At 48.3% G+C, this 27,656-nt stretch overlaps 2 protein-coding genes across 5 annotated transcripts in view; both read right to left on the reverse strand.

The window, feature by feature from the left end:
- Positions 1 to 27,656, reverse strand: part of LOC142488346 (uncharacterized) — a 193,423-nt gene that overhangs the window by 100,996 nt on the left and 64,771 nt on the right. Inside the window, exon 1 of one of the 3 annotated variants that reach the window (XM_075588744.1) lies at positions 33 to 2,198. The exons of 1 other annotated variant lie outside the window; for it this stretch is intronic. The gene's annotated coding sequence lies outside the window, so the exon portion shown is untranslated. Of the gene's footprint in view, positions 1 to 32; positions 2,199 to 27,656 lie in introns of those variants that run through there. One more of the 3 variants, XM_075588747.1, reaches the window with a different exon arrangement.
- LOC142488372 (uncharacterized) overlaps positions 18,544 to 27,656 on the reverse strand; it is a 41,983-nt gene continuing 32,870 nt past the window's right edge. The window contains exon 2 of one of the 2 annotated variants that reach the window (XM_075588837.1): positions 18,544 to 20,389. In XM_075588837.1, the coding sequence (XP_075444952.1) occupies positions 19,287 to 20,351 (1,065 nt within the window). In that variant the 5' untranslated portion in view covers positions 20,352 to 20,389 and the 3' untranslated portion in view covers positions 18,544 to 19,286. The remainder of the gene's footprint in view (positions 20,390 to 27,656) is intronic. The other variant, XM_075588836.1, reaches the window with a different exon arrangement.

Here is a 27,656-nt window from a genome sequence, read left to right on the forward strand (position 1 = left end):
GCACACCAATAAGTTAAAGTACTTGTATTTACCAGAGCTTCCGGTCCAGGGAATCCCTGTCTGCACTCTAAGTATCAGCGATCAGATGAGAAACAGCACCACGGATTTCTCCCTGTCCTCCGGCAGCACCTCCGCTCCCCTCCTCACTGAGCACGGCAGGGTAAGCAGTCTCTCTCTCTCACAGCACGGCAGGGTAAGCAGTCTCTCTCTCTCTCTCTCACAGCACGGCAGGGTAAGCAGTCTCTCTCTCCCTCTCTCACAGCACGGCAGGATAAGCAGTCTCCCTCTCTCACAGCACGGCAGGGTAAGCAGTCTCTCTCTCCCTCTCTCACAGCATGGCAGGGTATGCAGTCTCTCTCTCTCTCTCTCTCACAGCACGGCAGGGTAAGCAGTCTCTCTCTAACTCTCTCACAGCACGGCAGGGTAAGCAGTCTCTCTCTGTCTCTCACAGCACGGCAGGGTAAGCAGTCTCTCTCTCCCTCTCTCACAGCACGGCAGGGTAAGCAGCCTCTCTCCCTCTCTCACAGCATGGCAGGGTAAGCAGTCTCTCTCTCCCTCTCTCACAGCACGGCAGGGTAAGCAGCCTCTCTCCCTCTCTCACAGCACGGCAGGGTAAGCAGTCTCTCTCTCCCTCTCTCACAGCACGGCAGGGTAAGCAGTCTCTCTCTCCCTCTCTCACAGCACGGCAGGGTAAGCAGCCTCTCTCACAGCACGGCAGGGTAAGCAGTCTCTCTCTCTCTCTCTCTCACAGCACGGCAGGGTAAGCAGTCTCTCTCCCTCTCTCACAGCACGGCAGGATAAGCAGTCTCTCCCTCTCTCACAGCACGGCAGGGTAAGCAGTCTCTCTCTCCCTCTCTCACAGCACGGCAGGGTAAGCAGTCTCTCTATCCCTCTCTCACAGCACGGCAGGATAAGCAGTCTCTCTCCCTCTCTCACAGCACGGCAGGATAAGCAGTCTCTCTCCCTCTCTCACAGCACGGCAGGATAAGCAGTCTCTCTCCCTCTCTCACAGCACGGCAGGATAAGCAGTCTCTCCCTCTCTCACAGCACGGCAGGATAAGCAGTCTCTCTCCCTCTCTCACAGCACGGCAGGATAAGCAGTCTCTCTCACTCTCTCACAGCACGGCAGGATAAGCAGTCTCTCTCACTCTCTCACAGCACGGCAGGGTAAGCAGTCTCTCTCTCCCTCTCTCTCACAGCACGGTAAGCAGTCTCTCTCCCTCTCTCACAGCACGGCAGGGTAAGCAGCCTCTCTCTCCCTCTCTCACAGCACAGCAGGATAAGCAGTCTCTCCCTCTCTCACAGCACAGCAGGATAAGCAGTCTCTCCCTCTCTCACAGCACGGCAGGATAAGCAGTCTCTCTCTGCCTCTCTCACAGCACGGCAGGATAAGCAGTCTCTCTCTCCCTCTCGCACGGCAGGGTAAGCAGTCTCTCTCTCCCTCTCTCACATCACGGCAGGGTAAGCAGTCTCTCTCTCCCTCTCTCACAGCTCGGCAGGATAAGCAGTCTCTCTCCCTCTCTCACAGCTCGGCAGGATAAGCAGTCTCTCTCCCTCTCTCACAGCACGGCAGGGTAAGCAGTCTCTCTCTCCCTCTCTCACAGCACGGCAGTGTAAGCAGTCTCTCTCTCCCTCTCTCACAGCACGGCAGGGTAAGCAGTCTCTCTCTCCCTCTCTCACAGCACGGCAGGGTAAGCAGTCTCTCTCTCCCTCTCTCACAGCACGGCAGGGTAAGCAGCCTCTCTCTCCCTCTCTCACAGCACGGCAGGATAAGCAGTCTCTCTCCCTCTCTCACAGCTCGGCAGGATAAGCAGTCTCTCTCCCTCTCTCACAGCACGGCAGGGTAAGCAGTCTCTCTCTCACAGCTCGGCAGGATAAGCAGTCTCTCTCCCTCTCACAGCACGGCAGGATAAGCAGTCTCTCTCCCTCTCTCACTGCACGGCAGGATAAGCAGTCTCTCTCCCTCTCTCACAGCTCGGCAGGATAAGCAGTCTCTCTCCCTCTCTCACAGCACGGCAGGATAAGCAGCCTCTTTCTCCCTCTCTCACAGCACGGCAGGATAAGCAGTCTCTCTCCCTCTCTCACAGCACGGCAGGATAAGCAGTCTCTCCCTCTCTCACAGCACGGCAGGATAAGCAGTCTCTCTCCCTCTCTCACTGCACGGCAGGATAAGCAGCCTCTCTCCCTCTGTCACAGCTGCTAGTGCTGTCAGAAGCTGCTGAGTCCCAACTGGTAACTTTGTTACTTGCATCTCCCCCCTTTTCTCCCACTCACCCCTTTTCTCCCCCTCACCCCTTTTCTCCCCCTCACCCCTTTTCTCCCCCTCACCCCTTTTCTCCCCCTCACCCCTTTTCTCCCCCTCACCCCTTTTCTCCCCCTCACCCCTTTTCTCCCCCTCACCCCTTTTCTCCCCCTCACCTGTCTCTTTTCCCCCCTCACCTGTCTCTTTTCCCCCCTCACCTGTCTCTTTTCCCCCCTCACCTGTCTCTTTCCCCCCCTCACCTGTCTCTTTTCCCCCCTCACCTGTCTCTTTTCCCCCCTCACCTGTCTCTTTTCCCCCCTCACCTGTCTCTTTTCCCCCCTCACCTGTCTCTTTTCCCCCCTCACCTGTCTCTCTCCCCCCCCACCCTCACCTCTCTCTTTCCCACCCTCACCTCTCTCTTCCCCCCCCCACCCTCACCTCTCTCTTCCCCCCCCCACCCTCACCTCTCTCTTCCCCCCCCACCCTCACCTCTCTCTTCCCCCCTCACCTTTCTCTTCCCCCCCCCCTCACCTCTCTCTTCCCCCCCTCACCTCTCTTCCCCCCCCTCACCTCTCTCTTCCCCCCCCTCACCTCTCTCTTCCCCCCCACCCCCTTCGCCTCTCTTCCCCCCCCACCCCCTTCGCCTCTCTCTTCCCCCCCACCCCCCTCGCCTCTCTCTTCCCCCCCCCACCCCCCTCGCCTCTCTCTTCCCCCTCCACCCCCCTCGCCTCTCTCTTCCCCCCCACCCCACCCCCCTCGCCTCTCTCTTCCCCCCCACCCCACCCCCCTCTCTCTTCCCCCCCACCCCACCCCCCTCGCCTCTCTCTTCCCCCTCCCCACCCCCCTCGCCTCTCTCTTCCCCCCCCCCACCCCCCTCGCCTCTCTTTCCCCCCCACCCCCTCGCCTCTTTCTTTCCCCCCCCACCCCCCCTCGCCTCTCTCTTTCTCCCCCCTCGTCTCTCTTTCCCCCCCCACCCCACTCGCCTCTCTCTTTCCCCCCCCACCCCACTCGCCTCTCTCTTTCCCCCCCCACCCCACTCGCCTCTCTCTTCCCCCCCCCCCCACCCCCCTCGCCTCTCTTTCCCCCCCACCCCCTCGCCTCTTTCTTTCCCCCCCCACCCCCCCTCGCCTCTCTCTTTCTCCCCCCTCGCCTCTCTTTCCCCCCCACCCCCTCGCCTCTTTCTTTCCCCCCCCACACCCCCTCGCCTCTCTCTTTCTCCCCCCTCGCCTCTCTCTCCCCCCTCGCCTCTCTTTCCCCCCCCCACCCCACTCGCCTCTCTCTTTCCCCCCCCACCCCACTCGCCTCTCTCTTTCCCCCCCCACCCCACTCGCCTCTCTCTTTCCCCCCCCACCCCCCTCGCCTCTCTCTTTCCCCCCCCACCCCCCTCGCCTCTCTCTTTCCCCCCCCCACCCCCCTCGCCTCTCTCTCTTCCCCCCTACCCCCCTCGCCTCTCTCTCTTCCCCCCCACGCCTCTCTCTCTCCCCCCCCACCCCCCTTGCCTCGCTCCGCCTCAGGCTTTCAACTCTTCCAGCCAGGGCATTATTGGCCAGTAATGCCCTGTTCTTCGGGGATTATTACTTAAATAAAAACAAATATATATTTTTTGTGTATTGTGTAAAATCACTAAATAGTGAGTGATATAAATGTGAAAAGGGTTAATACATTAAGTGTGTAAACTGCTAAATGTGAATATATCCAACCAGAGTCAGATAGTGGAGAGGGTTTGGGGAAGGTACAGGTGTGTAGATACAGAATGTACTGTGGGGCTGCTTCATACGGAGACCAATCCAAAAAATGAACAGTGTATATAGAATGATAGAAACGCTCACCACAGATAATACATAATGTGTATTGACAAGGGATACAATTTATTAAAATTATCAGCAAAAACACTATAATCAATGGGAATTGATGACCACTTCCTGTGGAAACAAATTATGTAAGTTAAGGAAACACTCTGAGACAGAAAGATATGAAAGTCTGTCACTGGTCTGGGAAAATTGAATAGTCCAATCCAATATCCAGAGGGTATATTTATATCATATATACACTCACACATACAGTATACATACAATTGACCACTGTAGTGAACGGCAGAAAAGGAATAATTAGAGGTGTCATAATGCCAGGTCTTAAGGAGCAGTCCTTACCCGAAGTATGAATAAAAATCGGGACCTGGCTCTGTGACTATATAACTTCAATCCACGCCTCCAGAGCACACCAAAATGTTCACAGGGTTGGAATAAGGAAACGTGGTATCTTACCCAAATCTCTGGACCTCTAGTAGCTGGATACGGTCTGTACACCATTAAGTTCTTGAAGCAGGGACACTTAAGCTGTATGCGAATCACTCATTGGTAGGGATGTACCGAGTACCCGGTACCCGGTGTTACCCGGCACATTTCCAGCTACCCGGACATTACCCAGTACCGGCCACTGAGAAGTAGGCTCGGCCGGGTACTACACAGCGTCGGGTAATGTCAGGGTAGCTGAAAATGTTATTACTTACACTTACCTTTCAGCCGGCGTGGGACAGCAGGATTTAATAGTGGAGGAGGAGCGGGCGGGAACGGAGGTGGATCAGAGTTGGGGTTAGCGGAAGAGGTGCACTGCGGAGATGGGGTGAGCGGAAGAGGCCTGGAAGTCGTGTGGGAGCGAAGGTCATGTGGGAACTGAGGTGTCAGGAGGGAGCGGAGGTCAGACGGGAGGGAGCTGAGGTCGGCGGAGTGGAGTAGGAGCGGAGGTCAGGTGGGAGCTGAGGTCGGGCGGGAGCGGAAGAGGAGCGGATGTCATGACGGAGCGGAGGTCAGGTGAGAGGGAGCTGAGGTTGGCGGAGTAGGAGCGGAGGTCAGGCGGGAACTGAGGTGTCGGGAGGGAGCGGAGGTCAGGCGGGAGGGAGCTGAGGTCGGCGGAGTGGAGTAGGAGCGGAGGTCAGATGGGAGCCGAGGTCGGGCAGGAGCAGAAGAGGTGCAGAGGTCGTACGGAAGAGAAGCCGAGTTGCAGAGGTTGGGGCGGGCAGGAGCGGAATCTCACTTTTGGGGCGGCTGCTGAAGACACCTCTGATGCTGCCAGAGGACCGCTGCTGCTTGTCCTAGATGGCGCCGCCACCCTTCAGGTAAGTGTCAAGCCGGGTAGCCGGCCGGGTAGAACCATTGATTTTGGCCGGGTACCCTGTGACAGGGTGAAGTCTACCCCTATCAGTTATGCCTGGGAAACATATGTCTGAGTGCTTCATCCAGCACTCATAAGGGTTAACTCAGGTGGAAGTTAGGTAATCAGGAAGTAAGCTGACACCTGAGAGCCAGCAAGGTAGATAAGGATCTTGCTACTAGCAGTAGCTGGCTCTCTCTCAGACCAGAGCACACGGATAGATGTGCTGCTAGCCAGACGGATACAGCACACTACTTACTGCAACCAAAGTAAGAATTGTTCCTTTGTTTTTCTGACTGCTTAAAAGACACTTACGGTTTGGTTATGGTTTAGCCAGCCAGCCTGCTAGATAGGCCTGCTGTGTTAGTCAGTTTCTCCCATTGTGGAGCAGGATTTGCTTTGTTTAAAGCGACAGTGTACCCGCATGTTATGTTGCTGTGGAGAAATAAAGCCACTGAACGTTTTCATTTACCCTGAAACTACACGTGTGGACTGTTCCCTGACCTCGGCTACAGGCCGTCCTGCCACCGGTGGTGTCAGAAGAGGGATGTCGGACGGCCCCTGTATCTGAAGGGCCACACAAAAAAAAATGGAGACATTTTTTTCTCAGTTCCTTGAGCAACAGCTCCAGCTAGCAGAGAAGCAAGCAGAGCGACAGGCCCAGCAAGATGAGCAACAGGCCCGGCGAGAGGAAAAGCTACTCCAACTGCTGGTCGAAGGCCGAGCCCCAGGCAGACCAGAGATTCCAAATAACCCACCGGTGATGCTGCATAAAATGAAGCCAACCGAAGACCCAGAGGCATTCCTCCTCACTTTTGAAAGGGTAGCCACGGCCCATGGCTGGACAGTTGATCGCTGGGTAACGACTCTGGCTCCACTCCTCATAGGAGAAGCTCAGGCAGCCTACCAGGCTCTTCCAGCAGACGAGGCCATGGACTATCAGCAACTAAAGGCTGCTATTCTGGATCGCCTAGGCCTTACTCCAGAGACCTACCGTCAGTGGCTCCGGACAGTGAAATATACAAACCGAGACAGACCCCGGGTCGTAGCCCACCGCTTAGTAGACTTATGTACCAGGTGGATACAACCGGAGAAGCATACCCAGGCAGAGATCCTTGAACAGTTTGTGCTCGAGCAGTTCATACAGATACTGCCCCCCTCCTCCCGCTCCTGGGTAAAAAGACACGCTGCATTTTCCCTGGATTCAGCGGTCCGGTTGGTGGAAAACTTCCTTGGCGACGACACCCAACAGGATAGCTGGGAACGGTCTGTGCAAACACCAGTTGCTTCCGGTGATGCTAGAGGCAGGAGAGCAGACAATCGAGTGGTCTACAACCCGCCAGCTTGGGAGATCCAGTCAACCCGATCGGATAGACCCTTTCCCATCTCGGAGGGTTCCTGGTACAAACTCCCGCAGAGACGCCCGTCCCGGGTCCGAGGCCATTGGATCACTCAAGGGAGGCCGCCACCCACAGTATTCCCCGAGAACCTGGACTCCTGTCACCCATCCGGTGGAGAGGATAACGCCACCAACCAGAAGGGAGGATCCCATCCAACAGCGGAGAGGTCCAAACACCGAGCCCCGTCGAGAGCTTCCGCTGACGACCGAGTTTGCGGACTCAGGAGATGATGAGGTGGACTGTTCATATGGCAGAACCACTGCCACAGCTTGTCTCCGAGGGGACCACAATCCGTGGTTAGTCCCAGCATCTCTGGAGGGGAAAAAAGTAAAAGCCATGCTGGACTCGGGATCTGGAAAAACCCTGATCCTAGAGGGCCTAATTCCAAGCAACAGACTGTCTTATGACTCTCCTTGGTATATCGAATGTATCCATGGGGATACAAAGAGATACCTGACGGCGAACGTTCTACTGCGTATCAAGGATCAAGAGGCTAGCCTACTAGTGGGAGTTGCTCCCTGGCTACCTGCTCCAGTTCTACTTGGCCGAGACTGGCCCTACTTCAAAACGTTCTTGGCCCCTACTCCTACGGAGCCTAATTCTCTGGTGCCGGAGAAGCCCGGAGACTTGTTTACTTTTTCCCCAGAGATTTTCCCCCGTAGACACCACGTCCCAAAGACACGTAAACAGAGACGTGCGGAAAAAGAGGACTGGTTAAGAAAGGCTGGGACTCTTGGTAACATTAGTCAGCCCAAAGGACTGCAGGTCATGGCCGGGGATGACCAGGGTGGGGAACAGATAGATACGGGAATTTTGCCAGACCTGGATCTTCCTGACTTCCGTCAGAGGCAGAGGGAGGACCCAGCTCTGGCTAGACAATATGAGAAGGTGGTACAGGTCAACAACAAGATAATGGATGAACAAGGTGTAAAAGTGTTTCCACATTTTGAACTGTTGAATGACATCCTATATCATGTGAATAAGGTTACACAAACAGGGGAGGTCATTCGACAGATGCTAGTCCCTAAAGGGTTGATTAAAACAGTGTTCACCCTAGCCCATACTCTCCCATGGGGTGGTCATTTGGGCAGAGATAAGACCACGGACCGCATCTCGTCCAGGTTTTACTGGCCAGGCATACATGGTGACATCATGAAACTATGTGAGACATGTCCTGAATGCCAGTTAACTAGCCAAAAAGGACAGAAGCCGGCTCCCTTGGTCCCTCTGCCCTTGGTAGCCGTCCCATTCGAGAGAATTGGGGTAGATCTGGTCGGACCTTTAGAACCCTCTGCGAAGGGACATAAATTTATACTCGTTGTTGTAGATTATGCCACCAGATATCCTGAGGCCTTCCCTCTAAGATCAGCCACTGCTAAACAGGTTGCTCACAGGCTGTTAGAACTGTTCTCTAGGGTAGGACTTCCCCAAGTAATGTTAACTGACCAGGGAACAAATTTCATGGCAAAGTTAATGCAGGATGTCGTGAAGTTATTGGAGGTAAAATCCGTCCGGACCTCAGTCTACCATCCTCAGACTGATGGATTGGTAGAGAGGTTTAACCGTACTTTAAAAACCATGCTTAGGAAGTTTGTGGACACTGAAAAGCAAGCTTGGGATGAACTTCTCTCTTTCCTGTTGTTTGCGGTACGAGAAGTTCCCCAATCATCCACAGGCTTCTCCCCGTTTGAGCTCCTATATGGACGCCAACCTGGGGTATTCTCGACCTACTGAAGGAATCCTGGGAGGAGGAGCCCTCCCCCTCCAAGAATACCCTTCAGTATGTCATAGACCTTAGAAACCGCCTAGACATGATAGGTCAGTTTGCTAAGGAAAACCTCAAATCTGCTCAAGAACGTCAAGAGAGGCAGTACAACCAAAATGCTCGCTTGAGGGTCTTCCAACCTGGGGACCAGGTGATGCTACTACTACCGACATCAGAGGGTAAACTCCTTGCGAAGTGGCAGGGTCCTTTCCAAGTTCTCCGCCGCACTGGGGAGGTGAACTATGAGATCTCTCAACCAGGGTCCAGGAAGGGTAAACAAATCTACCACGTGAACCTCCTGAAACCCTGGAAAACTATGAGATCGTTGTTCATCCACCCTCGGGAAGGAGAGACGGATTTGGGTCCACAGCTTCCAAAGGGTTGTACGTACAATGACGATCAGGTTCCCATGGGAGGGCAGTTAACAACGGAACAAAGGTCAGACCTACTAGAATTATGTGACCAGTTCCCAGATGTTTTTTCTGAGCTGCCAGGGCAGACTGATTTAGTGTCCCATAGGATTGAGACAGAACCTGGCGTAAAAGTACGGTCCCGTCCCTATAGATTGCCAGAGGGCCGAAAAGACCTGGTAGAGAGGGAGATAATAGACATGTTGGAATTGGGCGTGATCGAGGAGTCCCACAGCGAATGGTGTAGCACTATAGTGTTGGCCCCTAAACCAGATGGGAAGGTGAGGTTTTGCGTGGATCTGCGAAAGGTAAATGCTGTATCCAGATTTGATGCATACCCAATGCCTAGGGTGGATGAATTGCTTGACTCACTTGGTAAAGCAGAGTATATCTCCACCCTAGATCTCACAAAAGGATATTGGCAGATACCTCTAGCGGAAGAATCCAAATGCAAAACTGCCTTCTCCACCCCTCTCGGTTTATACCAATTCGTCACTGTGCCATTTGGGTTACATGGGGCTCCAGCCACGTTCCAAAGGTTAATGGACAAGGTACTACGACCCCATAGGGCATATGCCGCGGCCTACTTAGATGACATTGTCATCTATAGCAGACACTGGCAGTCTCATATAAAAAGGTTAAGGGCAGTCCTAACGTTGGGGGAGGGATAGTAACGGGGAGGGATAGCAAGGCCACTAGCTAGCAAGGTGGCCGCCATAAAGGAAGTCCCCACTCCACAGACAAAGACACAGGTACGCTCCCTTTTGGGGTTAGCAGGGTATTACAGGCGGTTTATCCCCAATGTTTCAGAAATATCTGCACCCCTAACAGATCTGACAAAAAAGAGTGCCCCAACCCAAGTTAAATTGTCGTGGGAGTGCCAAGACGTCTTTGACATGCTAAAAAAGTGCCTGTCAGAGGGCCCCGCTCTTCGGAGCCCAGATTTTAAAGAGCCCTTCATCATCCAGACGGATGCCTCAGAGGTAGGACTGGGAGCAGTGCTGTCTCAGCAATTTGATGGTGTTGAACACCCATACTGTTCATCAGCCGGAAGCTGTTCCCAAGGGAAGTGAGGTATTCCGTTATTGAGAAGGAGTGCCTCGCTGTAAAATGGGCAATTGAGGCCTTGAGACATTATGTCGCCGGAGTACACTTCACCCTGGTCACTGACCATGCGCCCTTGAAGTGGTTAAACACCATGAAGGACACAAATCCAAGGTTGACCAGGTGGTATATGGCCCTCCAACCCTTCTCTTTTGATATTCAGCATAGACCTGGAAAGGACCATGGAAATGCTGATTTTTTTGTCAAGAGAAGGAGTGGAGGGTTGGGCTTCAGCCGTGTGGGACACTAGCCACGCACAAACAGGGGAGGTATGTGACAGGGTGAAGTCTACCCCTATCAATTATGCATGGGAAACATATGTCTGAGTGCTTCATCCAGCACTCATAAGGGTTAACTCAGGTGGAAGCTAGCTAATCAGGATGTAAGCTGACACCTGAGAGCCAGCAAGGGAGATAAGGATCTTGCTACTAGCAGTAGCTGGCTCTCTCTCAGACCAGAGCACACGGATAGATGTGCTGCTAGCCAGACGGATACAGCACACTACTTACTGCAACCAAAGTAAGAATTGTTCCTTTGTTTTTCTGACTGCTTAAAAGACACTTACGGTTTGGTTATGGTTTAGCCAGCCAGCCTGCTAGATAGGCCTGCTGTGTTAGTCAGTTTCTCCCATTGTGGAGCAGGATTTGCTTTGTTTAAAGGGACAGTGTACCCGCATGCTATGTTGCTGTGGAGAAATAAAGCCACTGAACGTTTTCATTTACCCTGAAACTACACATGTGGACTGTTCCCTGACCTCGGCTACAGGCCGTCCTGCCACATACCCGTTACCCGTTTTTTTTTTTTTAAATCATTACCCGGTACAACACTACTCGTTGGTGATCACTACAGTGTAGCAAAGGCACTGGGAAAAGTGTAACGATCCTCCTCTGGGGTTGTTTGGGATTCCTTCTCTGTGGAGACCACGCAATGATGTCAGTGACGTCAATCCTACACGTGGTCACGCCCAGTGGCGAAACGCATAGGGCTCAAGCTCATCCAGCGACACTGTCGGGTAATTCACAGTATTTAAAATTTTTTTTTATACATACTGTATACATTTCAACCAGGTTCCATAGGCACGCATATGCATAAATTCAATGTCACGCATACCAATGTAGCCCTACGGTCGGTCACACTCTCCTTGGGAAATCCGCAGCGGTTCTGTTTTTTTTCATCTGTGCGCACGCGAGTGCAAATAAGGAGATTTAATGGCCCATCGGGATTAACACAGTGGGGGGTCCCTGCATCTGAATGGGAACCGCACTGTGTGAATCGTACTGGGCTATACCTGTCTGTAAGAGACACCCACTAAGAGCGAGACTGAATCAGTCACTCTCCCTGTGTGCCTCTAACAGGCGATCGCAAGGCTTTTATTTTAATAACACCGTATTAAAGCAGGGGGTCTCTGGAGCTGAACCACATTAATTTCAGGTATGGGGACCCCCTGTTTCCTGAGATACAGGCCCTGTTATGGGGTGCCGTTATCTCTGCCATGTTTAAATTCTCCCATGTCCTGGCCTACGTGACTGGGGCATTTAAACAATGCAGGGAGATACCGGCACCCCATAACGGGGCCTGTAACTTGGGAAGCATAGCCTCTGAGAATTAAATTAATGCGGTTCAGCTCAGGAGACCCCCTACTTCAATACTGTTTTAAAGTAAAATAAAAACAGCTTAATTTCCTTAGCGGCTAGCCACTGCGGCAATGAAGGGGTTAAACCAGAGCACCTGGTTATTGGGGGTAGAAAGGGTCGGGTAAGGGGGTGGTTGCCCCAAGGTGAAGGTTGAGGGAGGGGTTAACCTTAGCGGTAGTAATCTCTATGGTAAGGAAAGGGTTAACCCCTCCCACTACCCACTTGAGGCCTAACCACCCACCCAAAATTTTTTTCTTGTGATGTCATCTTAAAGGGACGGAAGCATATCCTTCCTGATTGGCTGCCTTCTCTCCCTTTATGATGACGTCGACAATGGTTTTTTTTAGCCATTAGATGGTACTCCAACCAATCCGATTGGTGAGTATATTATGTCATTGCTTCCATTTTTTTTTAAGGACGTGACATCTTAAAGGGATGGAAGCCTATGCTACCTGATTGGCTGGCTTCCCTCTCTTTAAGATGATATCACATCCTTTAAAAAAATGGAAGCAATCACATGGTATCCCCACTAATCAGATTGGTTGGAGAAGGATTTGAAGGGTAAATCTCTGCAATGGTAAGAATCAGCTGGTCCGCATCTTATCGGCATTGATTTTGACCATGTGGAAGAAAGCAACCTCCTCTGGCGCTGAGGCATGGATGTGGAGTGGATAGGAAATAGGATTCTTCTTTTAGACGATTACCTCAGGAGAAAAGAAAAAGACAAAACATGCAGGTGGCCTGCAATAGTGCATTACCCAGGGAAAAATAGGATTATAAATGAAAAGAGCAATTTATTACACAGTGTTAAAAATAAACATAAAATAAACAGTAAAAATACAATGCATTACATTAAAATATGCAAGTGCCTCTGCACTAGACCAATTGATCTTTGAACTTGCTCCGCCTTGATAAAATTTGGAATCCTACTCACCAAAAGTGAATAGGACATGTGCAATGGTTTAAAGGTCTTTTCCGCCGGATCAACCGATCGCCATGGGGTGCTATATGTCTGCTGCTAAGGGAGGATCAACTTCTATGCTCCGTGGAAAATTGCTGCCGGGGAACGCACGATCAACTCCTCCGCTGACGTCACCACTGAATGTCCACTGCTACGGTGTCCCTGCGGTGCCAGAAAACTTTCCCTTGATTTTGACCAGTCCAATAAATATACTTACTTACCATACGTATGAGCTGATTGGCTCTACGACCAAACACACCCAATCTAGAGAGTATATGCGGTGGCCGGACAGCTCAGGGGAAAACTCCTCCCTGCTGAAGCATGTAAGCAATACGCGTGAAACGTACTTCGGACATTGATTACATCATCACGGTGAGTCTAAGAGACCAGCTATAACAGCTGTATGGCGATATATTACACTATTCATACACAGCTTCCATTACAATCTAAGCAGTACGACTACTAGCAACACTGACCGTTTCCTTTCTTCTGGACATAGTTCCCACTATGATGCAAAGGAGCATTTTGAGGTCACTATACTGCCATAACGACAAGGGTATTTATATGTACAGTATAGCCTATTACATGTCAAGGTGATTCTGATACCGATGGGTACAACATTCAGGTGGAAAGAGAGCTGATTAACATTATAAATGCCTATGTTTTTGGCAAACAACGACGACGTATTCAGGCACGTATCTTTATCTGGTAATAATTCCTCGCAGACCTTGTAGCAGTCCGTGATATCCTATGTTGCGGCAGCACCAGATCATGATGTCCATCAGGCATTAACCCTAAGCTTGCTGTTTCTATGATTGCAGGTAAGCTACCTGTCACATACGACACCCAGCTAGCACGCGACCTGCATTCAGGACAAGGGTTAATGCTGACGATCGAAGGCGCTCCCACTTTTCACCTCCACAAGAGTCCGTCAAATTGACAATATCTCCCCTACAGGATCGAGGATTAATATACAGCTCACAAACTCCCCCACTCTTCACACCGCTGGAAAGGTCCCACAAATGAGTTATATCTCCCCTCAATCCATCCCAATATACCACCACCACCACAGATGGCACACAAGTGAGCACGTGACTTAGACATACAACCACGGTTAATACACACGGCTACTCTAGCCACCCCACTTTTCTCCTCCGCAAGGAACCAGTGAGTTAATATTACTACTCAATTGCAAATTATAACTATCCACTACCACCACCTGGGGTATGCAAATAAGATGTCAAAATAATATTTGCCAGGGCCTCAGGTCCCTGTTTATTATAAGAAAAAACTATGCACTTTAACAAACCAAAATCATTTGTAGCAGAAATGTGTTCGAATCAAAATTATTCTGCCCAGAGCAAGCAGTCAGTTAATTTAGAGACCAAAGCATTACTTATTTAATGTTTTAATATATATAAAAATACAGTGCTTAGATTACAGAAAAGGTATTAAAAAAAACAAAAACATACAGTTACAATATAAGGCAAAACAGCTTTTTAAAATAAAAGTAGAAAACATAAACAGAAAATCCTATACTTTACCAAATGCTATGGATTTTCCCCAGAGAAGCCACCGGCTCAGAACAGGAGGTCTCACTTGCTTTGTTCCAAGCAGGCCTCTGGTGAGATCTGATTTTCAAAATCTTTGCCCAGTCTTAAATACATTCTTTCCTCATGGCACCAACATAAGCACACTCCTTGCCGAGAGGCTTTGATGCTCCTCTCCCCAGACCATGTCTATAGAACTTGATTAGAACAATTGACACCTTGAGTGGGCTATCCAGGATTGACCCCCGCCCCAAGTAAGCCCCTTTGAAGTTCAGAGTAGACCAAAGAAACAGTCCTGACCTGTTTCAAGCCCAGCATTTTGTATTTTGCTTAAACAAGTGTAGCTCATTAACCCCTCAAGCACTAAATGGATTACCTACATAATATCTCGTAATATCATGACACTACCAATTAAGCAACTGGACATAGCACATATGATCTTTTGGTAGTCACATCTATAAAGACTATTTAAGTAGGACTTGCCTCTCAACTTAGATATAAGCTGGTCTTCCTTCAATGGGTATTAACCCTGTAAAGACGACCATCTGACATCAGCCGTCTCGATCATAGGGGGTCTTTTCACCTTTTTAGATATTTTACATACACTTTGTATATACAGTATAGCACCTGCGCCTAATGTTATAGAAATGAAACTTTTATCATTTTTTGACCATCTATTCTTGATACTCCAGTGTGTTAATATAAGGCTACTATTTAGGTAGCCCAAGGATATTCTAGTCCTTTATATATTTGAGACTATACTTGCGGCAATGAAAGAATTAATCAGTCCATTAATAAAGGCATTACACCCGGCTGATTAACCCTAAATCGCATTGGGAGTGAAGGGGTTAAATGTATGTGCATCACACTGATATGTTTTCCCCTACACCCTCTTTCTTGTCCCCATTTTGCAGTCCATAGCTGCAGTAATAGCAATTTATGCGAATTGGGCCAATTGTATTTCAGACACAAGGAGCAAGCTAGCACTCTAATTTTTGGAGTGCAGATAGCTAAGGATGTACTAAGCCCATACATGTTGTTTGGTGTCCCCAACACATACAGAAAGTGTGTGTGTGTGTGTGTGGAGAGAGAGAGGAGAGAGAGGAGAGAGAGGAGAGAGAGAGAGAGAGAGACCGTATTTTAGCTATGTTTTAAAAGGTACCGGCAGGAAGCTTTTCCTGTGCCCAGCAATGAATGTATTAACATGCATATATGTTAAGAGTAAATGAGCTGAGGGTCTTTTATCTACGAACTTCAAAGGGCCCCCTGCGAAGTGAATGCCTCCATGTCTATGAGAAATCCGAAGTTGAAAAGCCTCAGAGACCCTAGGTGTTAAGGCAGCCAGGAAATTGTGAAGTACCAGGAACCGGTCCAAAATATGGGCTGTTCACACATTGTGGCCAGATCCCAGACTTGCTGTCGCCAGGTTAGGGGGGTGGACCTGATATGCTAAAGAGCTCAGGTGTGAGGTTAGCACGTGCTCCGTGCAAACCAGGAAGCCACTTCTGCCCATGCTATGAACTACTGGCAAGTCTTGGATAGGGGGAAAAAGTGTTCCCACGGAAGGGATTGGGTGTGTATGTTAGGTATAGGACCCTTAACCCTATAAAGATGCCTGAAGCCCAGTCCCAGTGTGATTCATGATTTATCCAAGCGTTGTTCAAGATTTCGTCCAAGTCCAGCAGCAGCGGTTCCAGAACGCAAGGGGTTAAAACAACGTAACCAAGGATTTACCCCTACTTCAGGAATTCGTTAGCGCTGGGGATCCAAGAACGAATCCCAACAAACCAGAACAAACTCTCTGCATTTGGTGGAAATATCGGGCAGGCAAGTTGCGCCCTAACCAAAAGGATTGTAAGCCAGAGACTTTATTTCTTCATCTTTCATTCTATGGACAATTTATTTAATTTCCCCATCCCAGTAAGTGATTATTAAGTGTATTCTGAGGTTGTCGTGTGTTTGTCTGAAAATAAATAAATTACAATTTATTTTGCCCGCCTTGTTATGCTCAATCGAGAATCCCAAAAATATAACATTGTTCGTAAGTACTAGTCTACTGTGACAATACTAACTTGTGTATGCGAGTGCAATTAGGAGATCTAGATCTCTGCCATGCATCTGTGTTTCTTTCTGTTAAAAGTAAGAAACACATTGATTGTATTTTATTTCATTGTGTATTTTTTTTTATTAGGTTGCTCATTGACTGCTAATGTGTTTTTCTATGCCCCTTTCTGGATATACATAAGCACAGTGACAATGCATTTTGTTGCCAAATGTTGGCTCTTATTTAATGGTGTTTTTTTTTTTTAGGTGTCATATTTATTGCCATAGTGGCTATCCATGCCCATATTGTGTGCATGGTTTACCACTGTGCCAATCAATTAGTTTACTGCCAAATGCTTATTTTTTTAATGCAATGTATTATATTCAGTGCTTGTTTTTTTTTATTTGTAGTTTGCCCATTCATTGCCATTGTGGCAAACCATGCCCATATTATGGACATGGTTTACCACTGCGCCAATCAATGAGTGGGGGTTGGGGTAGTTGCCCATGGGAGGGTGGTTAGGCCTCCCAGGTTAGTAGCGGGAGGTGGGATTTAACCCCTTAATTACCATAGTGGTTAACCTTTAAGGGGATGGAGGTCAGTAGTTACTTTTTTTATTTTACTGCTGTCAGAGTCGATGCCCACTGAAGAGAACGCAAAGGAAGATGAGAAGGGTAAGGACGGCCTTCATCCTGGCAGGGGTAAGTACAACTTTAGTTTACTATATGCTGGCTGGGTAAAGTTCTGGTTATGTTTAATTTTTTTAATGGGCAAATGTGCTATTATCCAAATCTAGATAATAGGGATTTTGACCATTACTGTACTGTATATGTTGGGTGGTGGGGGAGGATTCAATGTATTGTGGTTGGTATTGTTTATTGAGGGTAGAGGAGATGGGTGGTTAGTTCTATTCGTTGGGTAGTGGGAGGGGTTAACCCTTTCATAACCACATCGGTTACTACCGCTAAGGTAATGAAGGGGTTAACTGCTTCCACAATCTTCACTGAAGGCTCAATCACCCACCCTGGGGCAACTACCCCCTTTACCCACCTCCTCTACCAATAAACAAGGTAATCTGGCCTACCACTTCATTGCCTTAGCGTCTAGCCGCTTAGGTAATGAAGTATTTTTTATTTTATTTTTATACCACAGAATTGAAGCAGGGGGTCTCCTGAACCGCATTAATTTCAGCCTCGTGTATCACCTGCTACCCAAATTACAGGTCTTTTTATGCTGTGCCAGTATCCCTCTGCATTGTTTAAATGTCCCGGTCATGTGGGCCATGACGCAGGAGAATTTAAACATGGCGGAGATTCCGGCTACCCATAACAGGGCCTGTATCTCGGGAAGCAGGGGATCCACGAGGCTGAAATTAATGCGGTTCAGCTCCGGAGATTCCTTGCTTCAATACTTTAAAATGTAAAAAAGAGCCAAGTGATCACCTGTTAGAGGCGCGCAGTTAGAGTGACTCAGTATCGCTCTTAGTGCGCGTCTCTTACAGATACAGTCCAGTAGGATTCACACAGTGCGAGTCCCATTCTGACGCTGGGACCTCCACTGTGTTAATCCCGTGGGTCATTACAGCCTGCTATGGACTGTCCCGCGGAGGGTCCACGCTTTGCACACTGCTCCATCCCATTCCCTCGGCAGCTGATAGATAGAAAAGACTGCATCGGTATGTGTTTCAACTAGGTTCCACAGATGCGCATGTGCAGAAATTCAATGACACGAATGTGTTTAAACCAGGTTCCATAGAGACGCATGCACAGAAACACATACGTACTGTACCACACATGTAATTCGCGCAGTACATTACTGTATTTATTTGTGATTACTAATATAAAATATTCTCCCTTTACAGGTGAAGATGTCCAAGAGCCAGCCAGCCAGCCAGCCAGCCAGCCAGCCTGAAGATGCAGAAAGATTGTACATTTGGAATAACAGTGAAGAAATATGTATTATTGTATTCTTCATAAAGTAAATTACCTGATGAAAGGTCCACATAGGACCTCAAACTGTTTTTCCACTGTTCTTGGCTGCACATTAAATGGAGAACGTTATTATGAACTTGTGAGTAGAGCTCTACTTTGTATCTCTGCCTTAGGAGACCAACACTTTGAAGAAATTGTATGTCTATGTTGTGTTGGCTGCACATCTGGAACTGTTTCCCCGCACTTTGGAATTGGGTTACATTTCAATACCATTACATGCAGCATGATATCATATCGGATCATGCGAAAATTAACAGGAATAAAGGAAGGTTACGTTGCATTTAGATTTTAAAGGCACAATAGCACATTAGCGCATAATAGAATTTCTGATTGATATTGCAACCAATGCTAAAACTCCATTGTCCAGGAAACGTCACATTCGCGTGTCACCCGCGAGCAGCCGTAAGTGTGACAGAACAGCTGATCCCTGTTTTTCTCTCCACCTGGCGATCAGCTGTTCATTCACTTTTACTAACCTAATTGTAAGTGTTCATATACATGTAATAAATACCTTTATACTGATCTTTGGTGCGCTCTGTGTATCTTTTATATTTCAGCAAAGAAAACACACATTTCTCAAAAACGACATTATACCAATACACTATTTTATTCTCAAACTCTACATCCCATAAAACAATCACAGTAATCGGTTTAGTGTCTTTTTAGATATAAATTGCTAAAAACAGTATCTTAAAAGTCTACAATTGGTACTAGTGTTTGTCCTACAGGGGTTTACAACAGGACTGATACTGGAAGAGAACAAAGAATAAGTGAGGCAATCTAGACTGACAGCAGCTGGTATAGAAGAAGACAAGAATCATGACAGAAGAGGAGAGTGGATTTTACCAGTAGTTTTTATTACACGATACCGGTATATTGGAAACCCCCTACTCTGAACAAGGAAGTGGTTTCTCACTTGTATGAATCTTGTGGTGCTTGAGGAGGTAACTCTTACGAGAAAAGCTTTCCCCACACTCTGTACATGGGAATGGTTTCTCCCCTGTGTGAATCATGAGGTGTGTGAGGAATGATTTCTTATAACGAAATTGCTAACCACACTCTGTACATATGAAATGTTTCTCCCGTGTGAATCCTGTGGTGTCTGAGGAGTGATTTCTTATAACGAAATTGCTCTCCACACTCTGTACATATGAAATGTTTCTCCCCTGTGTGAATCCTGTGGTGTCTGAGGAGTGATTTCTTATAACGAAATTGCTCTCCACACTCTGTACATATGAAATGTTTCTCCCCTGTGTGAATCCTGTGGTGTATGAGGAGTGATTGCTTAATACGAAATTGTTCCCCACACTCTGTACATGTGAAAGGTTTCTCCCCTGTGTGAATCCTCTTGTGTACAAGGAGACTGGTCTTCGATGTAAAGCTGTAACCACACTCTGCACATGTGAAAGGTTTCACCCCTGTATGAGTCTTCTGGTGTTTGTGGAGGTCGCGATTCAAACCGAATTGTTTTTCACATTCTGTACATTGGTAAGGTTTTACCCCTGTGTGGATCCTCTGGTGTCTGAAGAGGTAGCTCTTCAGTGAAAAGCTTTTCTCACACTCTGTACATGGGAATAGTTTTGCCTCTGTATGAATCATCTTGTGTTGGCAGAGGTTGAACTTACTACTGAATTGTTTCCCACACACTGTACATTGGAATGGTTTTGCCCCTGTGTGACTCCTCTCATGGTCGAGGAGGCTGATCTTCCGTAAATAACTTTTCCCACACTCTGTACATGTGAATGGTGTTACCCCTGTATGAATCCCCGTATGTTCAATGAGGCCAATCTTCCGAGAGAAACATTTCCCACACTCTCCACATTTGAAAGGTTTCTTCCCAGTATGAATAATCTGGTGTTTGAGGAGATATTGCTTACTGCTGAATTGTTTCCCACACTCTTTACATTTGAAATGTTTCTCCCGTGTATGAATATTCTCGTGTCTTAGGAGGCTCCTCTTATTACTGAGTTGTTTCCCACACTCTGTACAAATAAAGGAATTCTCTGCTGGCACTGGTTCCTTGCATGTGTCCAACGTGTGGCAGGAATCATTGGATTTTGGCACTTCAGGGCTGCGAGGAATCAGATGGTTTCTGGACATATCAGAGCTCTCGCTGGGCTCCTCCTTCAGGAAGTTCTCTAACAGGAGTAAACAAAAAATATAGAACTGAAATTATTTATCTGTAAATCAAAATGACTGAAAGCAAATTACTAATAAAATACTTTGCAAAATGTACTTCATCACTGCTTAATTAACAAAATGTTCACTTTTTAACCCATAGTTTTAAGGTTGTGGCCCCTTAATATCCAGTGTCCCATTAATGACAGTTTTAGATATTATTGCATGTAAGGCGTATTACCTGGTAACCAGTGAAGCTCCGTGACTATTTTCTCCAAAGACGATAACAGTGTATGGAGTGGTACGGCAAGCACATAAGGGATAATTGCTATTGGGTTTGGATTTTGAATTTTTTTTTTACCTGCATGGCATTAGCAAACTAGCAAGGTAAACTATGATGTGGGCCAAATCAGGCATCCACTAGATGAGACAGTACTGTTGATTTTGAATCTCACAATGCAACCTACGTACTGGCTGGGCTTGTTCTGCAGTGACCTTAATAAAGGAAGGTTTCACAGTACACTTGATGCGGTCACCTGATAAGGGGAACAAGCTTATAACTTTGCCCCATCTATGTTTTGGCAACATTATCCATGTGTTTTGCATTTGTATTTACCATTGTCAACCACCATCATTGATATGTGGGCCAGGGTTAGGCAAACATTTATTGAGCCAGAATTTTAGTGTCATGACTTGACCACTGTGCTCATAGCCATTATGAGCAAACCCTCCCCTGGTATGTGGGTGTCTTTGGGCAAACATTAGCTGAGCCAATTGTATTGTATATAGAATGTATGTGTTTAATTTACATGTGTTTTACAATTGGTTAATTTATGTGTTTACTTAGCATTTATATAATAAAGAAGTTTTCTTACTAGTTAATCCATATTAGGATTGTATGGATGTCAATTAGAATTTGAGGTAGATATAGGTAGTCCATTAAAGAAGTGATTATAAACTCCAGACAAAGCCATATGGCGAAACACGGAGTTTGGAGCCAGAATCCTATCACAGAGGATAGGGAGGTTGTTGCAGGGTACATGCAACTACACACGTGGGTTTCTTGACAAGACTGTTTTATTTTGCCTTGAAAAATATACAGCACACAAAACAAAAATAGCTCTTTTTCAGCAACAAACGAAAATGGCTTTTCCTTCAGCAAACAGACAAAAACAGTTTCACTTTAGCAGACAGTGTATATGGCAGTTGCCCTTTTCTATGCAGGGGACATACAGTTCACAATTCATCTACTTTTCTAATCAGACCTTGTATCAGGAAATCTCTCAGCAGCTCACTCCTCACTCATCAACAGCTTCATGTGTCTACAACCTGGGTTTTAACACACCTTGATTAGGCAGCTGGGATACCACTAATTGTCCTGAGGTTCCCAGCTGAAGTTAACCTAGTCAGTGCTGCACTGCAGACTAGACATAGGTTTTCCAGGCATATAACTGGTGGCTTGTATTTACCCTGTCACATTCCTCCCCTGTTAGTGTGTGGCTGGGGCTACGCACGGCTGAAGCCCGACCATCCACCCCTTCTCTAGAAAAGAAGTCAGCATTTGCGTTCTCTTTTCCCGGCCTATGCTGAATCTCAAATGAGAAGGGTTGGAGGGCCATATACCACCTAGTCAATCTAGCATTGGAATCCTTCATGCTATTTAACCATTTCAGTGGAGCATGATCCGTCACCAAAGTAAAATGGACTCCTGCCAGGTAATGCCTCAAAGCCTCGATTGCCCACTTTACTGCGAGGCACTCTTTCTCAATCACTGAGTAATTTTTTTCCCTTGGGAACAATTTCCTACTCAGGAAAAGGATAGGATGTTCAACTCCCTCAAACTGTTGTGACAACACTGCCCCTAGCCCTATCTCTGGTGCATCTGTTTGCACTATAAAAGGGCTGTTGAAGTCTGGGCTTCTAAGGATGGGACCCTCTGATAGACACCTTTTTATGTCCTCAAAGGCTCTCTGACAATCCCTTGACCACACCACTTGTGTAGGGGCACACTTTTTTGTGAGGTCCGTTAAAGGGGCTGCCACTTCCGAATAGTTGCGGATGAACCGCCGGTAGTACCCTGCTAAACCCAGCAGAGAGTGTACCTGCGTTTTTGTTTGGGGGGTCGGAACTTCTTTCAGGGCAGCTACCTTGTCAGCTAGTGGCCTTACTTTTCCACCTCCCACTGCATACCCTAAATATTTGGTTTCCGCTTTACCCAGGGCACATTTCTTAGGGTTGGCTGTGAGCCCTGCCTCTCAGAGATTTGAGGACCGCTTTCAGCCTATTTAGATGGGCCCGCCAGTGTTTACTATAAATGACAATGTCATCTAGGTAGGCTGGGGCATAAGTCCTATGGGGCCTCAGTACCTTATCCATGAGTCTCTGAAATGTGGCTGGGGCTCCAGGCAGTCCAAATGGCATTGTCACAAACTGGTATAAACGCATGGGAGTGGCAAAGGCTGTTTTGCATTTGGACTTTTCCTCTAAGTGTATTTGCCAGTACCCTTTTGTCAAGTCCAACGTGGATATATATTCAGCGTTACCAAGGGCGTCAATTAATTCGTCCACCCTTGGCATCGGATATGCGTCAAACTTGGATACCGCATTGACCTTTCGGAAGTCCACACAAAATCTTACCTTCCCATCGGGTTTAGGGACCATAACTAGTGGACTACACCACTCACTGCATGATTCCTCAATCACTCCTAAGTGTAACATTTCTTGTACCTCCTTCTCTACCAGAGCCCTACGACTTTCAGGCAACCTATAAGGACGGGAACGTACTTTTACCCCAGGTGCTGTCTCTATTGCATGGGAAATTAAGTTAGTTTGTCCTGGTAAGTCAGAAAAAACATCCTGGAATTGTGTAATTATTGCTAACAAGTCCCCTTTTTGTTCAGAGGACAACTGTTTACCCATTGGGATTTTATCGTCACTCACGATGTTCTCCCGTGGAGGCTGAGGACCCAAGTCCATTTCCTCCTCCACCGGGTGGATGAATAGAGACCGCTGCATCTTCCAGGGTTTCAGCAAGTTCACATGGTAAATTTGTTTACCCTTCCTGGACCCTGGTTGAGCGATCTCGTAATCCACATCACCCGTACGGCGGAGTACTTCGAATGGGCCCTGCCATTTGGCCAGGAGTTTACTCTCGCAACTGGGTAACAATAACATCACCTGGTCTCCTGGGTGAAACACTCTCATGCGAGAATTCTGATTGTAATGTCTCTCCTGACTGTCCTGGGCTGATCTAAGATTCTCCCTGGCAAAATGGCCGACCACATCTAGGCGCTTCCTAAGGTCTAGTACATATTGCAGGGTATTCTTAGAAGGGGACTGCTGTTCCTCCCAGGACTCCTTTAGGAGGTTTAGGATACCCCGGGGTTGGCGGCCATAGAGCAATTCAAATGGAGAGAATCCCGTGGAGGCCTGGGGAACTTCCCGCACTGCAAACAGCAGAAAAGGGAGAAGTTCATCCCAGGCTCTCTTTTCTGAGTCTACAAATTTCCTCAGCATCCCTTTTAGAGTTCGGTTAAATCTTTCCACCAATCCGTCAGTCTGTGGATGGTAGACCGATGTCCGAACAGACTTGACCTCTAGTAACTTTAAGACATCCTGCATCAGTTTAGCCATGAAATTTGTACCTTGGTCTGTCAACATAACCTGGGGAAGTCCAACCCGTGAGAACAGTTCCAACAACTTGTTGGCTACTTGCTTCGCTGTTGCTGTTCTCAGGGGGAACGCCTCAGGATATCTTGTCGCATAATCAACTATTACAAGGATAAACCTGTGTCCTTTCGCAGAAGGTTCTAGAGGTCCTACCAAGTCTTCCCCAATCATCTCAAAGGGAACTGACACCAAGGGTAGAGGAACCAAAGGGGCAGGTTTTTGTCCTTTTGGACTAGTTCGCTGGCACTCCGGACATTCTGCACATAGCTTAGCAATATCACTATGCATCCCTGGCCAATAGAATTGGGATGAAATACGATCCAATGTTTTATCCCTGCCCAGGTGACCACCCCAAGGGACAGTATGGGCTAGAGTGAACACAGATTTAAGAAACGCCTTGGGAACCAATATCTGTCTGGTGACCTCCCCTGTTTGTGTCTGCCTATTCACCCTATATAGGATATCCTTTGATAGCTCAAAATGGGGGAATACTATCACCCCCTGTGCATCTAAAATCTGTTCATCAATTTTCACCACCTTGTCATACTGTCTAGCAAGGACTGGGTCTTCCCTTTGCTTCTGGCGAAAGTCAGGGAGGTACAGGTCTGGTAAATCTCCAGGGCCCATATCCCCCTCCCTTTGGCCATCCCCAGCCATCACTTGTGACCTCTGACTACTAGAATGGTCACCTTGAGACCCAGATTTCTGCAACCAGTCCTGTTTGTCCAAGCATCTTTGCTTCCGAGTCTTTTGAACCCGGTGTCTACTGGGAAAAAGTTCTGCCGAGAAGGGGAACAGTTTGCCAGGGTTCTCTTGAGCCATTGAAGGAGGCTCCTTGTGAAAGACTGGGGCCATTAGGTCCGAAAAGAAAGGCCAGTCCCGACCGAGCACAACGGGGGCCGGGAGCCTAGGAGCGACTCCTACTTCGAGGTAAGCATCCTGACCTTTTACCTGTAGCCGGATTTTGGCCGTCGGATAGCGTTTTACATCGCCGTGTAAACATTCTATGCTCCATGAGGAGTCAAAAGAACACACGTTAGGCGGTAACAGTTCCTGGAGGACCAGAGTTTTCCCAGAGCCCGAATCTACAAGGGCCTGGACGTTTTTTCCCCCAATCAGGGCTGGAAGTAGCCAGGGCTTGTAATTTTCCCTAGTATAAGCCTAGGCGACGGTTCTGCTGAATGAACAATCCATCAGTGGACAGTCCACATACCGGTGGCCTTGTTCTCCGCAGGTGGAACATAGAGAGGGTTCCCTCGCAGGAGGGGGCTGTGGATAGCGCTCCGCTGGACCGGTTACTGGAGACCAGGCATCTGGTGGGTCCTGTGGGCGACGTCCTCGGAAGTTCCTCTCATTTTGCGACGAGCCGACATCTCCTTCCAGATGAGGGTCTCTGCGGGGGCCAGCCTTTGGACTCCCTCCTTGCTGGAACTACTGCTCCTTCCGTTGGACTTGGCGGTTCCGTGACGGGCCGTAGGTTCCCCATTGATCCGACCTCCCTCTTTGGGCATCCGCAAGTGCTGGTGGAGTCGGGTCCAGGACACTCGCCTGTTGCTCAGCCCCAAGGAAGTTCTCCACGAGTCGGGCCGCCAAAGCTAGGGTTTTAGCAGCGTGGCGTTTTACCCACGAGCATGCGGAAGGGGGTATTATTTGTAGAAATTGTTCCAAAACCACCTGCTCCAGAATTACCTCCTTAGTGCACTCCTCAGGTTGAATCCAGAGTGTACACAAGTCCAATAATCGCTGAGCGAGGACCCGGGGTCTCATCTTAGCGGTGTACTTCATGTTCCGGAACTTCTGCCGGTAGGTCTCTGGGGTCAGACCTAAGCGATCCAGTATGGCGGCTTTTACTTGTCGGTAGTCCATTGCCTGATCTGTAGGAAGGCCCTGATATGAGGCCTGGGCTTCACCTATGAGGAGCGGGGCCAAAGCAGTTGCCCAGCGATCTGTAGCCCAGTCCTGAGCTTCGGCAACTCTTTCAAAAGTCAGTAAAAAAGCCTCTGGATCCTCATTCGGCGCCATTTTCCTCAAGAGTATCGGGGGTTTGATTGCAGGTTCTGTACTGGCAGACCCCTGGAATTGGGTCAGCAGCTTGGCCATTTGCTCCGCCTGTGCTGCCTGCTGCTGGGCTACGAGCTGGGTTTGCTGCTGCCAAAGTCTTTCATCTCCCTCTGCTTGCAGTCGGGCCTGCTCGCACAGAAACGCTTTCAACATTTCTTCCATTCTTGTGAGTGTGTGTGTGGCCCTTTAACTGCAGGAGCCTTTTTGAAAAAAAAATCAAATCTCACTTCTTGACAACCATATGTTGCAGGGTACATGCAACTACACACGTGGGTTTCTTGACAAGGCTGTTTTATTTTGCCTTGAAAAATATACAGCACACAAAACAAAAATAGCTCTTTTTCAGCAACAAACGAAAATGGCTTTTCTTTCAGCAAACAGACAAAAACAGTTTCACTTTAGCAGACAGTGTATATGGCAGTTGCCCTTTTCTATGCAGGGGACATACAGTTCACAATTCATCTACTTTTCTAATCAGACCTTGTATCAGGAAATCTCTCAGCAGCTCACTCCTCACTCATCAACAGCTTCATGTGTCTACAACCTGGGTTTTAACACACCTTGATTAGGCAGCTGGGATACCACTAATTGTCCTGAGGTTCCCAGCTGAAGTTAACCTAGTCAGTGCTGCACTGCAGACTAGACATAGGTTTTCCAGGCATATAACTGGTGGCTTGTATTTACCCTGTCACAGAGGTGAACAGAGGTCCGGAGAGCAGCTCCAGTTTTGAAGCCATTCATCTCGCGAGACTCGTGAGGTCACTACCAGGAAGTGAATGCTGAGAGAGCCGTCCTTCCCCTAGGACACGAAGAGAGGGAGAGACACAGAACACCAGGGACTGCGCAGCACCATCGAGGATCACCCCCAAAGACCCCTGTACATTGTCTTTTCAAATCATTGGGAATCTGAGTTTGACCATTGAAGTTTTATACGTTTTGGGAGAAATACAATGTGTACAACCTACACCAGTGATTCCCAACCTTTTTTGTTTGGAGGAAACCTTGAAGTATTTTGAAAAATCTCGGGGAACCCCTATCTGGCTGACACATATTAGGCTGCGTTTATCGTGCTGGCAACGTCGCGTCAAAACAAATGTATTGACGCCGTCGCGTGCGCTTATAGTAGGAGCGACAGGACGGCGCGGCGGCTTGGTCGCGATCGCTGGAAGTCACTTCAATATGATTTTTCCAGCGACCGCAGCGTGACGTCAGCGTCGCCGGGACTATAAGCGCGGCCCTAGGTTAATTTCACCCCTCACGAGCCACCTCTATTTCCCACCCTCTACCCATGTATTTCTCTCTCCTCTGTCTCACCCATTCTCCTCCCCCTCCCGCCTCGAATGTATTTATCTCCCCTGCATATCACTCCCTCTTTTCCTCACTCACTCCCCCTCTCCTCTCACTCGCTCCTGCCTTCCATCAATTACCCCACTCACACAATCCCCCCCACAAAATACATACCAAAAAACACGACCACTCTAAATACAAGTAACCCCACCCCGCAATACATAATAAAAATACCCCGCCCCGTCAATACATTTTTAAAAGACCTCACAA

Source organism: Ascaphus truei, chromosome 2 (assembly GCF_040206685.1).
Source record: "Ascaphus truei isolate aAscTru1 chromosome 2, aAscTru1.hap1, whole genome shotgun sequence".
In the NCBI taxonomy this organism is placed as follows: Eukaryota; Metazoa; Chordata; class Amphibia; order Anura; family Ascaphidae; genus Ascaphus; species Ascaphus truei.